This window comes from Solanum dulcamara, chromosome 1 (assembly GCF_947179165.1).
Source record: "Solanum dulcamara chromosome 1, daSolDulc1.2, whole genome shotgun sequence".
Classification (NCBI taxonomy): Eukaryota; Viridiplantae; Streptophyta; class Magnoliopsida; order Solanales; family Solanaceae; genus Solanum; species Solanum dulcamara.
In genome coordinates this window covers 532,129-544,797 of record NC_077237.1, presented here as the reverse complement: position 1 = coordinate 544,797, position 12,669 = coordinate 532,129, and the positions used below count along the sequence as shown (strand labels likewise).

The window sequence follows — 12,669 nt, the reverse complement described above, 5'->3', positions numbered from 1 at the left end:
CACAGCCCTCTTCTCTTTTTTTTTTTCCGACATTTGATATCTGTATTAGAATGCGGTTATATTTAAATTCATGATGGAAAATTCTTCATTAAGTAATAAAACGTTACCTAATAAAAATGACATCGTATCAAAGAAAACTCAAATTCGAAGTCTTTAAGAGCATCTTCAGCCTTATTTTTTATTTTACTCTCTAAATATAAAATTCTCTATTTTTAGAGACAACCACATCTGATCCAATTCTCTGTTTTACTTTCTAAAAAGAAATCTTTTTATCTCTTCTTAATATTATATTATTATTTCATAATATAATTTTTTTTCAAATAATCATCCTATTTAATTTTCATGTACTTGATATAAAACTATATATTACATAAATTGCAAGGAAATATTGTATAATATGCATATTAATGGACAATTCAAATAAAAGAAAAATTATTAATGAAATACAATTACATAAACACTATATAAATACTTAATTTTCAATAGTATTATGTTGCTTTCATAAATGCTCTATTAATACATTACAGAGTTTAAAATAAGCATTTTTTATCCTTAATTTTTTTCATATCTAGCTAGAAATTGTTCAAATCAAAGTTTTTATATATCACCATTTATGTTGTTGTAGTTAGAGCCTCTAAGGTATCTTGAGTGCATTAAGATCAAATTCATACTCAAGAAATATAGAAAAGAAAGTAAAAGTGATCAAACTGTTCGTGAAAACATGAGACAAGAACAATTACGAATAGTTAAAAAAAGAAAGCCACAATCACAACTACAATTACAACTACAACAATTTTTTGAATCATATACGATTTTTTTCCAAATATTGATGAATCTAAAAATGACCTACTAAATTATTAAATTATTAATACGTGTATGACTCTAATCAGTTATCAAATGATTCCTAATTATATTGTTATCGCGAGTAATATTCAATTATAATAAATAAAAAATAATGGTTTGTGATGTTAAATAGACAACATGGACATGTAATTTTAGCACAAAATCTAAAAACAATAGCCACCCAATCCATTCTCTCTCGTCCTTCCTATAAAATTCCGCCATTTTTATCATTTCTTCAAATCTCTCTTCTCAAAATCCGCCATTAAAGTTCAATGTTAAACCATGAAATTATCATCTTAAAAAACACCCATTTTCCAATTTCAATCTTTTCTTCTTCTTGAGCTTGTGATTTTTTAAGAAAAATGGTTTCACTTGAAGATTCTAGTAGTGCCCATTTCGGCCAAACACGGCCTTATTACTACACCCCACCGCCGTCTTCCATTAAAATCAACCGTTCAATGGGTCGTTCTATGAGAACTATCCGGTCAACTATTTTCCATCCTGATTGCTCCGGTTCTGAACATTCCGGCGCGATTTCCGAGAACCTAACAGATTCTGTCATCGATATTCGTCTCGGTGAGCTCGCGAATAAGCCTCCGGTGAACAATAAAGGTTCTTCTTCTTCCGATGAAGATTATCTACAACTTTCTCAAGCTTTCAGTGATTTCTCAGCTTGTAGTAGTGATATCTCCGGCGAGTTACAGCGATTGGCAAGTGTTCCTCCTTCGGATCTGCTGTTAACCCAGCACCCGAACTCTCAATCCCAACCCGAACCCGAACCCTGTTTTGGGTTTTTAGAAAGGGAGAAATTTTCAACGGAGATAATCGAGAGTATTTCGCCGGAGGATCTTCAACCGACGGTGAAATTATGCGTTGACAGCTTACATTCTTCATCAGTTGCAGTGAAAAGATCAGCGGCAGCTAAATTAAGACTATTAGCGAAGAATCGAGCTGATAATCGGGCGTTAATCGGAGAATCCGGTGCGATTCCGGGTCTTATACCACTACTCCGGTGTACGGATCCATGGACACAAGAACATGCAGTTACAGCTCTTTTAAATCTTTCACTTCACGAGCCAAACAAGGGGTTAATCACTTCCTCCGGAGCTATAAAATCGTTAATTTACGTTCTGAAAACGGGCACCGACACATCGAAACAGAACGCTGCTTGTGGGTTATTAAGCTTAGCTTTGGTTGATGAAAACAAGCTTTCAATTGGTGCTTGTGGTGCTATTCCACCATTAGTATGTTTACTTATAAATGGAACAAACAGAGGTAAAAAAGATGCATTAACAACTCTTTACAAGCTTTGTTCAGTGAAATTGAATAAAGAGAGAGCCATTAATGCTGGTGCCGTAAAGCCACTTGTTGGACTTATTGGTGAACAAGGGAATGGTTTAGCAGAAAAGGCTATGGTTGTGTTGAGTTTATTAACTGGGATTGATTCAGGAAAAGAAGCGATTGTTGAAGAAGGTGGAATCGCTGCACTTGTTGAAGCTATTGAAGATAGTTCTGATAAAGGAAGAGAATTTGCTGTGTTGACACTGTTGCAGCTTTGTATGGATAGTGTTAGAAATAGAGGACTTCTTGTTAGAGAAGGTGGAATTCCTCCTCTTGTTGCCTTGTCTCAAAATGGTACTGCTAAAGCTAAACACAAGGTGAGTTTTTGAATTCTTGATTTACCACCCACCTATATTGCTTGTACTCTTCAAAAATATTGCTGCACTCATGTCAGATCCTTCACAAATGAACTACTTTTGGAGGATTAACATGCACCCATCAAGTTCTTGAAATAAAAAACAAGAATCTTGGTCAATTATTAGCACTTTGTAGGAGTAGTAGTAGTATTGTTTATAGATTCAACTTTTATGGCATTAGTAATTTTGTATTACTCCTGGTAAAGAACCAATAGTATCTGTCAAATTATTACTAATAATTATAGCAATTTGTTATGAATGTTGCTAACTTGTACCAGTAGTTAAATAAGGGGTTAAAGTTTGGATTAAAGATAGAATTTTTAATTGCTATTATGACAATTTTGAACTTGTATAATGATAAACATGTCATATGGTGTGTCCCAATAATTTGATATATGAGTTTTGGAAGATGGGCATGGGGGGAGGGGGGATGTCCAATAAATGAAGAAAGAATGAAAGAGAAATTTTGGAGATTACAATTGTATGGTTTGGTTTTGTGTACACTCTACTTGTGGGATGGGATTGCACTGGGTATGTTGTTGTAGATGTTTGTTACAGTTGTGTGGTTTGGGTTGCTACTTGTTGCAGTAACGTATTGAACACATACTGCTGCAATGTTGCTTTCAATGACACTGATGTTATAGTCTGCATATGCCATTTTGGTCCAAGAAATGAAAGTTGTATTATTCTGATAATACTCTTGATATAGAAAGACCTGAATGTTTTGTTTTTTTCTTCTTTCTGCAGGCAGAAACACTACTAGGATACTTAAGAGAACCAAGACAAGAAGCTTCAAGTTCAACTCCTTGAGTGAAAACTTGTAGTTTGAGACTGGTATTTCTACTGTAATGGTTTTGTTCTGTATATAGGAACAAGTGTTTTGAAGAGTTTGTACAGAGTAATATTTTAAAAAAAAAATTATATGAGAAGCTAGTGAGAAAAATTTGACCTTATTTTTGACTAGGTATTTAGAGGAGGGGTTCTTCATGTCCCTCTTGAATTATTAACTGGTGCTGGTTTTTGTGGGAGCAGATGGTTGTTTGCCTAGTTTTTTCGTTTTCTTTTTGGTTTGGTGAGAATTTGGGTTATTATCCTCTAGTTTTGTTTGTGAGGTCCAAGTTCTTGTAGAAGGGTTACTAATTTTCTTGATTTTTAGTGTGTGAATATCAACTAGCATAGTATGCTAGAAGTTGTTTTTCCCTTCTTGTATTGTTGTTTCTTGTACTATTATTATTTCCTTTTCTGGACTGCTTTGAATTGCTTTTTATCGGAAACAACCTGCTCTACCTTTGAGGCTTGGGCTAAGATTTCCGCATACTCAGTTTTCACTTGGTGGGACTACAATGATGTTTTTTGTATAGAGCAACATATTTGGTCATCTGTGAGATATTTTCATGATTTGTGAACATCAGAGATTTCAAGAATTTTGTGGCTCTATAGTCTCTATGCTACTAGTGAAGCATCAGATGCTTGTGTTCCCCACTTGGTGTTAATAGAAGTTGTACAAGAAACCACCCAACCTCCCCCATTGGACTTTGTAGCATTCTTATTGAAATAGTAATAGTGTATCTTCTTTAGATTTTTGTCCACCACCCAGATTTTGTTACAGAGGTCTAGTCGGGTTTAAGTTTTGAAGTCTAAGTTTCTGATATAAGGGGTGGCACTTCTTGTTAACAAAGTGTTACGCGATGCAAATTAAGATTTATCAGGTCAGCAAATTTTGGACACGAGATGATTATAAAAAAAAAATTAAAAAAAATAGAGAGGTTTCTATGCTCATCTTTGTCTATATTATATGTCACTTGGTGACTTTTAGCTGGCAAGGATTGCTTAGAATTTAGTCTATTAAGGTGGGTTCATATGAGTTGGTTAACCAACCATTTTTGGTCATCCCACCCTTGACCCCTTTTTTCATGCATATTTTTTTTTAAAGTAATCTTCGTGTTTCTGCCCAGCTTGAACACTTTGAATCTGTGGCCTTTTGAGTACTCTTCCCCACCCCCCAGCCCCCACCCCACCCTTCATGTGCTATGTGGTCCTCCCTTATAATTCCTCTTTTTGAAATCATTATTTTTTTTCTATAAATTTTGGCATGCTCTGATCTGAAACTGTTAGCTGATAAGTCTCTGAAATGACTTGGACCTCTCTCCTTTTCATTATTGTTCCTGCTCCCTTCTCCCATAAGGTGTACAGAGAGAGGTATTCAAGTCATTAATCATTCCTAAGTATTATTAAGCGCGTTTCAATCCCAAACAAGTTATGATCGATTATATGAATCTTAGGTAGTTTTGGTCTCCTTATTGGAGACTACTATAGGTCAATGCTTTTATTACTACTGTAAGTGGCCATGCCTTGATAGTTCATAGAATGAAAATTCCTAGCTAGAGTAGCTAGGTACAACTTCTTTGGTTTATGAAAATGTGGTAAAGTTAAATATGGTATAACATGTATAGTAGCATTTAATATAGCCTTATCAATTACTAAGAGATTTTGTCCTCATAGGTTTTGTAGTCACATGCTATTAATTTGCTCTTCACTTATATAGTCATGGAGAGGTAAGGGGGAGCTAAGATGAAAAATGAGCATAGGTTGTGGTGCGGTAGTGAGATTGCTCTACCTTTAATTAGGGGTTTTGAGTTTGACCCCCTGGATATAGAGAAAAACTTGTTGGAAGCACTACTATTTTAGAGTGCACAATTCGAATTTAATCGAAACTCTAGTGCAAATTGGATATCAAGTGAGAAAACAAAAAATGAAAAATGAAATGTTCTAAGAAGTGTAGGGTAGGGTCCTGGAGGATTTTAGTGCATGCACAGAGATTTTATATATGATGAATAATAATGGCAGCCACCAACCCCACAACAGATTACCTTGTTTGGTAAAAAATAGTAGACATTGTCCCTTTTTATGAAATGCATTAGCTGGCTCAACACAAACAGCTTGTCATTTGTCTTGATGTTTAGAATGATGGGTCATTATTTCCCTCCTATATCTTTCAATTTTTCTGTCAATTATTTAACAAGATAATACCCTTTTCCTCTACTAATAGGCTTCCGTGTGATATGATATGTGATCTGACTTGGTCAGTCGATCAATAATCACCCAAATGGCGTTAAGGTTACTAGGAATATGACACGAGATAGGAGGTTATGTAGATCATGTATTAGAATTGAATGTTAGTAAATAGTTGAACGTTGTTTCATTTTCAAATAGGATAAGCTTGGTGATAGTTTAGTGCATCATTCCCATTTATACTAGTACTTGGTAAATTACTCGCCCTTTGCGCGGTGATGAACTCCCTCAATAAGCTTATCCATGATTATTCAGTAATATTCGTGTTTTCGAGTGAGTAAATAGAAATTTTCAGAATTAGATCTCTTCAATTTTTCGTTCTTTTTGTTTTCATCACTTTTGTCAAGACTTCAATTTCTTGAGATATTTATTTTTTAGGGTCTGATTAAGTAGGATGTGGCCTCATAATGGATCTTTTAAGTGCTCTATTCTCTACATAGATCAAAATCATATATGTTATCAGTTCGAAAATTCTAGTCTACATGACATCGGTAGTCTAATGGTAAAACTAAATTCTTTACTAACATATCTTTACTTCAATCTAGCGATCAAAAACATCAATAAGCATGGACACTGCTCTGCCAAAGTAGCAAAAAAATAGATGACACAATAAATGCTAGTAGCACAAGTTTATTTTTGCTACCTCTATGGTAGGAACAACTTACGTAAGGTATATAACAACTTACTACCTCTGCTTGGTCAACCAGGACGAAAAATTGGAGTTGTTGAATACTCATATATATATATATATATTGCCTTTCTTTATTTGGTAAAGTAGTCGAAGCTAATAAGATCCAAGAACATAATGGAATTTTTTTTACAGTGACAAAATTAAACCAAACAAGAAGATTGACTTTGCATCTAAATTTATTATTTGAGTCGAGAGTTTTTCATAAATCATTTATTTATATATTTTATCTTTATTAGATCCCATCTATAAAATTACATTGAACATATTATTATTATAATAATAAGCTTTTGTGTAATTGCCTAAGCTGTGGAATGTTGATTAGGTGATACCACTCCATTTAGTTTGATTTTACGCATTATTAGTAAATATTATAGAGTTGAAACGTGACTATCTGCAAATAGCTACCATTTTATCTTAAATCCGGGCCAAAATAAATACCATGGGCTTGAATTAATTTTTGGCCCATCTAAATTGTCTCTTGTAAGCATTAAGGGCTCATTTACACAAATGCCACTTTAAGACCATCATTTAAATTTTGTCCATTTAAAAAATGTAAAATTATAACTTAAAAAACCTGCAGTCCCAAACAATGATTTCTCATATATTGGTCAACTTATCAGACAAAACACTAGACCATCATCTAATATTTATAATTACTTATAAAATTTTAGACAGTTATCCCAAACGTTTTCTAATAAGATTTTCATTCAAAAAAATCTTTAAACAGTGGTTTAAAATATACATAAGTTGCAATATAAATAAATGATCATTTACTAAACCGTTACGCAAAATAATTGTAACCATTTAAGCAGAGAGAAGAAACAAAGAAAACTTAGAAAAATCAATATTTTTGGCTAAAAAAAGAAAAAACTGTGCCATATGAAATGTCTAATTGAGAAACAAAAATATTATGCTCTCTGATAATCTTACACTATATATAAAACATCAACTAAACAATCAGAGATTTTCACTTAAGCTTATTTTTTTCACCATAATCTAATAATTGGAAACAAATTACCAGTAATAAACGTCACGCTAATTAAGATTATGGACTAAATTAAACTTAGCTCGTATCGGCTTTTTCGTCCTTTTTCCTGCGAAATAATTTGGGTTTATAGCCTTTCTCAAGCATTTTTTCAACTTGCTCAAATTGCAAGCCTTTAGTTTCAGGCACCACAAAATATATGGCTATCAAACCAATTGTTGAGAATCCAGCAAATAGAAGGAATGTACCAGCTGAACCAATTGCCTCGGTTAACGTCAAGAACGTCTCACTGACGATAAGATTAGACACCCAATTGGAGACAGCCGCGATTCCACCACCAATGCCTCTGTATCTTAAGGGGTATATCTCAGAGTTAACAATCCACGGGGCTGTTCCCATTCCAGGAGAGTAGGATATGATGTACATACCGAGAAGCATCACTGCAAAGAACCCGAACTTGCTAGGACAACCTTTAGTGAACCATTCACGCTTTTCTGATCGACATAAACCTTTAACGTTATCATTTAGAGCCAAGCATGCACCGGGATGATACTGATCACATAAAGTTACTGTCAGTACCAATAGTAGATACGCGGAGAAAACAAAAGAGTCAAGCATGAAAAAGCAATGCAATTAGTAACAACAACAAAAAAAAAAAAAAAAACCGGTGTAATCCTACAAATGGGGTCTGGGAGGTAGAGTGTTTGCAAACCTTATCCCTACCTTGAGAAGGTACAGATGTTGTTCCCGATAGACCCTCGGATGAACGAACGATGAATAACAATGCAATTAGCAGGTAACCAAAATGCAAGACGGCATACACTAGATTGGGCTATTGTCACAAACTTGACTAGTAAGCCGTTTGAATTCTAAACCTTTGCTTCATGTTTCAAGCTTTGACATATCGGATATGGATTCAATAATGAAACGGAAACAGATAATAACTTCAATGTATAACGACAGAAATAACAACTTACTTTGTTGTTTCCATTAGAGCAGAAAGCACAATCTGAGGAAGCCTGCAAGCAACTCATACAGTTCCAGGACGAAGCGCCTGGAGCATTTAGAAACGCCGAGCATGTGGAATTTGATCCAAAGTGATTGGATTCGAAAGCACTAATTCGTGGGGAGTGTGAAGAAGCTTGCATGAAGAGCACGGACAATACCACTAGGCACGTTATGATACCAAACATGGAGACAATCATCAACCTCCTCCTCCCATATCTGTCAACAAAACACATACTAATAATGGAGCCCACAGCATTGAGACCGGACGTTATGAGTGAGAGAGCTATAGCTGTCTTGTTAGAAGCAAATCCAGCCAGTTGCACAATCGTAGGACTGTAGTACATGACCGTGTTGATTCCGACAAATTGCTGTGCCACCTGGACCGTAATACCAGCATAGAGACCCCGACGAACAATAATGTTGCTCCAAGCACTCTTGACTTTTGAAAACATACCCTCCCCAAGGAACTCTTCATCAGCCTTCTCTACTTCAATGGAAGCCTCCAATGCTTTCATCTCGTCTTCGACTTCATGAGCAGGATAAATCTTCTCTAAGATAGCCCTAGCTTCGTCTTTCTTGTCCTGCAGAAAATGTCAATGTCAATGGACAATTAATCATGGCAATGATGATAGAATCTACTTAGATAAACATGTGTTCAAAATTTCAGCTAAAAAGAGAAACTTAAAGAGGCGATATAGGCTTACCGCTCTATACAACCATCTAGGTGACTCGGGCAGAGACAGCATTAGGACAAATTGAATTAGAGCAGGAACACTAGCTACGCCAAGCATCCATCGCCAAGTTCCTTTGGTCTAAAATGTGATCAGCAGAAATAAGTTAAAACATTCCGAGATAAAGAACATTTCCAATGGACTAAAAAACTGCAAACGAGATTCAACATGTATCATTACCCTTGTAAATGCTAAGTTGATAAGATAAGATAGAAACTGTCCTCCCGTAATTAGCAGACCATTGGTGCTAACTAAAGCTCCTCTAATCCGAGCCGGGGAAGCTTCTGATATATAAAGAGGTGAAGTCATAGAAGCCATTCCAACTCCTAAACCGACAAGTACTCTTCCAATAATTATCACCCAAGGTACTGGGGCAAGTGCCATTACGATCGCACCAATAAAGAACAAGATATCTGCTAAAAGAATCGATTTTCTCCGACCATACTTGTCATTCAACCAACCACCAAATCCTGCCCCGAAAATCGCCCCTGCAACAGCCATGCTTACTATGGTTTCCTACATAGTTATGAAGAAATAGTTCGAGTTATTTCATTTTCACGATACAATCAAATTGATTTAATATATAAAGCAGAGTATATCACTTACTTGCAACCAAGTATGCTTATCAACAGATTTGAAGTCATCCCGAATATAAAGCAATGCACCAGAAATCACACCTTATTTCCAAGAAAAGAACATTAAGCCAAAATTTTAGAAAAAAGTGACAACAATGATTTATTGAAAAAGGTCAGTATTAACAACATAGTGTTGAACACGGGCGGAGCTACAGCCCGTGAAGGGTGTACAATTGACCACCCATCTATCGGAAAATTATTCAGTGTATATAGGTAAATACATATGTATTAAATCTCAAATACCTTCAGCAAAATTCTTAACTTTGCCACTGGTAGAAAGAAAGTCAGTAAGCAAGTAGTCTTTTAACAGTATCATAACCAAACAGCCTACGAAGGGTGACCGATTGACCATCCATTGGCGGAATACTACAATCTGTATATAGGTCAAATATAGCGAAATTCTTCACAATAAAAACAAGAAAGTAGTAAAAGGAGTTGTCTTTACCAGTATCATAACCAAACAGCAGCCCTCCTATACCAGCAGAAAAGGCAAGACGCATAATGTAAGGCGTTTTCCATGAAGTCCTCCAACATTCTGTAAACTCCGTCTTCGCGGCTTTGTGAGGACCACCCTCCATTGTATCAATTTAGTTTTCTGCTATACTCAAAAAGGAATTCACAAGAGAAATCTTCACAGCAAATTACTCTGCCAACAACAAAAATTTACCTTTAAATACTCTAAATCACATACATTATCTAATTCAAAGTATCAAATACATTTATTAATACAAATTGCAAAAGAAGTAGGCATAATGACCAAAAAAGGAAGATTATTGATCTAATCATTCATCAATCAAGGAAAGATATTCAAGCCCCGGATATGGAAAAATTCTTGACACAGAGTACCAGACATAAAATGGAAACAAAAAATTCAAGGAAAGATATCTATGTGATTATGAGGGGATAAAAAGAGAATCCTTAGCACAAAAATCACCAATTTCTACAATGGATATACTGACTAAGACAATTCATATTCCAAATTATCCAAACAAAGCAAAAATTAACAAACAAACAAAAAGTTTGTTCCTTTATTCTTTTCTATTAACAAATAAAAACACCATTTGATTCTCTTTTTTAGACTTATTTACAGAGAATAAATAGAATCAAATCAAATCAAACTAAATACATAATACAATCATGCAGAATCAAGAAAACAAAAAAAAAGTACCCAAAATTACAAATTTATTCAACAAAAAAAAAAACTGACAATTGGGATTGAGAATTAGAATAACAAAAAACCATATGAACACACACACCCAAAAAAAAAAAAAAAATCAGTACCTAAAGTCAAGTTGTCAACTTTGCCACTTTGTTTTTCAACTTCAGTCTTTTTTTCTACTTTGATGATAAGATTTAAAGTGAGGTTTTTTGGATATATATAATATAATATAATGTGTAGAACCCAAGTCAAAAAGGAAAAGGATTTTTGAGTCAAATCTGATTAGGATTTTATAATATGTTTATCCTGTTAATTATGATAATAATAAATTCTAATAAATGTAGAATTAGGTAAAAGGGGAAAAATATATCACAATTAGTTGATTAGAATTCCTAAAATAAAAGTCGGAAAGTAATTTATTTATTTTTGTTTTAGAGGCAGAGGTCAAATACGGTGAGTTAATCCAAAACTCTTATAAAATTCATATATAGAATAAAGTTTATTATAGAATTACTAATTTAAATCATGAATTCGCTTCTGATAGTTTTTTTTAATATAATAATCTCTCCATTTCTTTTAGTTGTCACGTTGCATTTTTCAAAAGTCAATTTAACTAACTTTCAAAGTTAAATTAGATTACATTAATTTGATATTTTAAAATAAAAAAATAATATTGAAAAATTATATGAAAAGTATTATAAGTTTCAATTTTTTATCTATTAATATGATTAAAAAAATACATGTTAAAATATTAGTCAAAATTCATATTATTTGACCCTTAAAAAAAATTGTAACAAATAAAAAGGATCGGAGAAAGAACGATATATGTTTTAACTTTTGGAACATACCAAAATTATGTAACTCGTTATTTTATTTTATTTTGGAAATTCCTAATTTGTGGGAATCGAAAAAAAATATTATTGGTTTATCGTTATTGAATTAATAATTTTTAACGGTTTTGTTAACTAGTATCGTTATTGAAATTCCTAATATCGTTTTTACATGAGTCTTTAGAAGGAAATCAAATTTGTATTACACTTTTATTTTTGCTATTATTTCTATTTTATGAACATCGTGTACGTGTGATTATATGTGCATTTTCTTATCGGTTAAATCAAAAATCGAATCATTAAAGACAAAATCGATCAATCGAAAACTAATGATAAATATCTTAATAATTTAATTATTAATTTAGCGTATTCACAATCAAAAATAAATATATCAAATCGATAATAGATAAAATGAACCGAACTAATAAATATACACACCCCATCATATTTCATGATGGTTTGCTAATTAAAATATGTATTTCGTTTTCAACCGTAACGACTTTCCCATGATATATGGAGGAAAAAATGACCCCCCCCCCCCCCCCCGCCGCAACATTTCAGAAGAAAACAAAGGGAAAAATATAAGCTAAGAAAGTTGATAATTGTTCACAATACAAAAGGCCAAAACTAAAAAATAAAATAAAATAAAGTTATATATATGACTTTTGGGATAAGCATCGAGAACAAATTTAATGTATTTTGCATTGGTGTTGATGCCAAACACTACACACTTTATTGTGTTAGTATTGGAAAAAGCAAAGAAAGATGAAGTAAATTAAAAATGCACCTATTACAATTTTGTTCATCACTCCCATAAGTGGAAGTTCTAAAATTATGAATTTAAATATAATAGTATTTATTAAAAAAAAATTAGTATATAAAAATATTGAATTCGAATGAATTTATTGTTGACTAGATCTGACAATGTAACAAATCATTGAAGAGGAGCACACGTGTTGTTATTTGTGTGTTTGGTGTTCGAAAATCTGTAAAATTAAATTATTAATAAAAATAGAAT

At 33.4% G+C, this 12,669-nt stretch overlaps 2 protein-coding genes across 3 annotated transcripts; one reads left to right on the top strand and one right to left on the bottom strand.

Moving 5' to 3' along the window:
- Window positions 1-1,005: 1,005 nt before the first annotated feature.
- LOC129895988 (U-box domain-containing protein 4) lies at window positions 1,006-3,977 on the top strand. Its single transcript, XM_055971795.1, has 2 exons — window positions 1,006-2,501; window positions 3,288-3,977. Exons 1-2 carry the CDS (start codon window positions 1,206-1,208, stop codon window positions 3,348-3,350), a joined length of 1,359 nt encoding a protein of 452 aa, XP_055827770.1. The 5' UTR covers window positions 1,006-1,205; the 3' UTR covers window positions 3,351-3,977.
- Window positions 3,978-7,219: 3,242 nt separating this feature from the next.
- On the bottom strand, window positions 7,220-11,033 carry LOC129895975 (inositol transporter 4). 2 transcript variants are annotated; one of them, XM_055971785.1, is made up of 7 exons: window positions 10,944-11,033; window positions 10,108-10,308; window positions 9,634-9,704; window positions 9,208-9,543; window positions 9,001-9,108; window positions 8,266-8,877; window positions 7,220-7,840 (listed from the first exon to the last, which is right to left on the bottom strand). In XM_055971785.1, the coding sequence occupies exons 2-7, from the start codon at window positions 10,238-10,240 to the stop codon at window positions 7,367-7,369; spliced, it is 1,734 nt and encodes a 577-aa protein (XP_055827760.1). In that variant the 5' UTR covers window positions 10,241-10,308; window positions 10,944-11,033; the 3' UTR covers window positions 7,220-7,366. The 2 variants fall into 2 exon arrangements, with proteins under 2 accessions (XP_055827760.1, XP_055827752.1); XM_055971777.1 differs by lacking the exon at window positions 10,944-11,033 and adding an exon at window positions 9,906-10,035 and having other exon boundaries at window positions 10,108-10,218.
- Between the last annotated feature and the right edge of the window lie 1,636 nt (window positions 11,034-12,669).

What these genes read in the sequence shown, in the direction of transcription:
- LOC129895988 (XM_055971795.1), top strand. Translation starts at nt 1,206, where the DNA reads ATGGTTTCACTTGAAGATTCTAGTAGTGCCCATTTCGGCCAAACACGG. An exon ending in CTGCTAAAGCTAAACACAAG is followed by an intron (nt 2,502 to 3,287) that starts GTGAGTTTTTGA and finishes TTCTTTCTGCAG; the next exon opens with GCAGAAACACTACTAGGATA.
- LOC129895975 (XM_055971777.1), bottom strand. An exon ending in AGTTAAGAATTTTGCTGAAG is followed by an intron (nt 9,705 to 9,905) that starts GTATTTGAGATT and finishes CTTGGAAATAAG; the next exon opens with GTGTGATTTCTGGTGCATTG. An exon ending in ATAAGCATACTTGGTTGCAA is followed by an intron (nt 9,544 to 9,633) that starts GTAAGTGATATA and finishes ATAACTATGTAG; the next exon opens with GAAACCATAGTAAGCATGGC.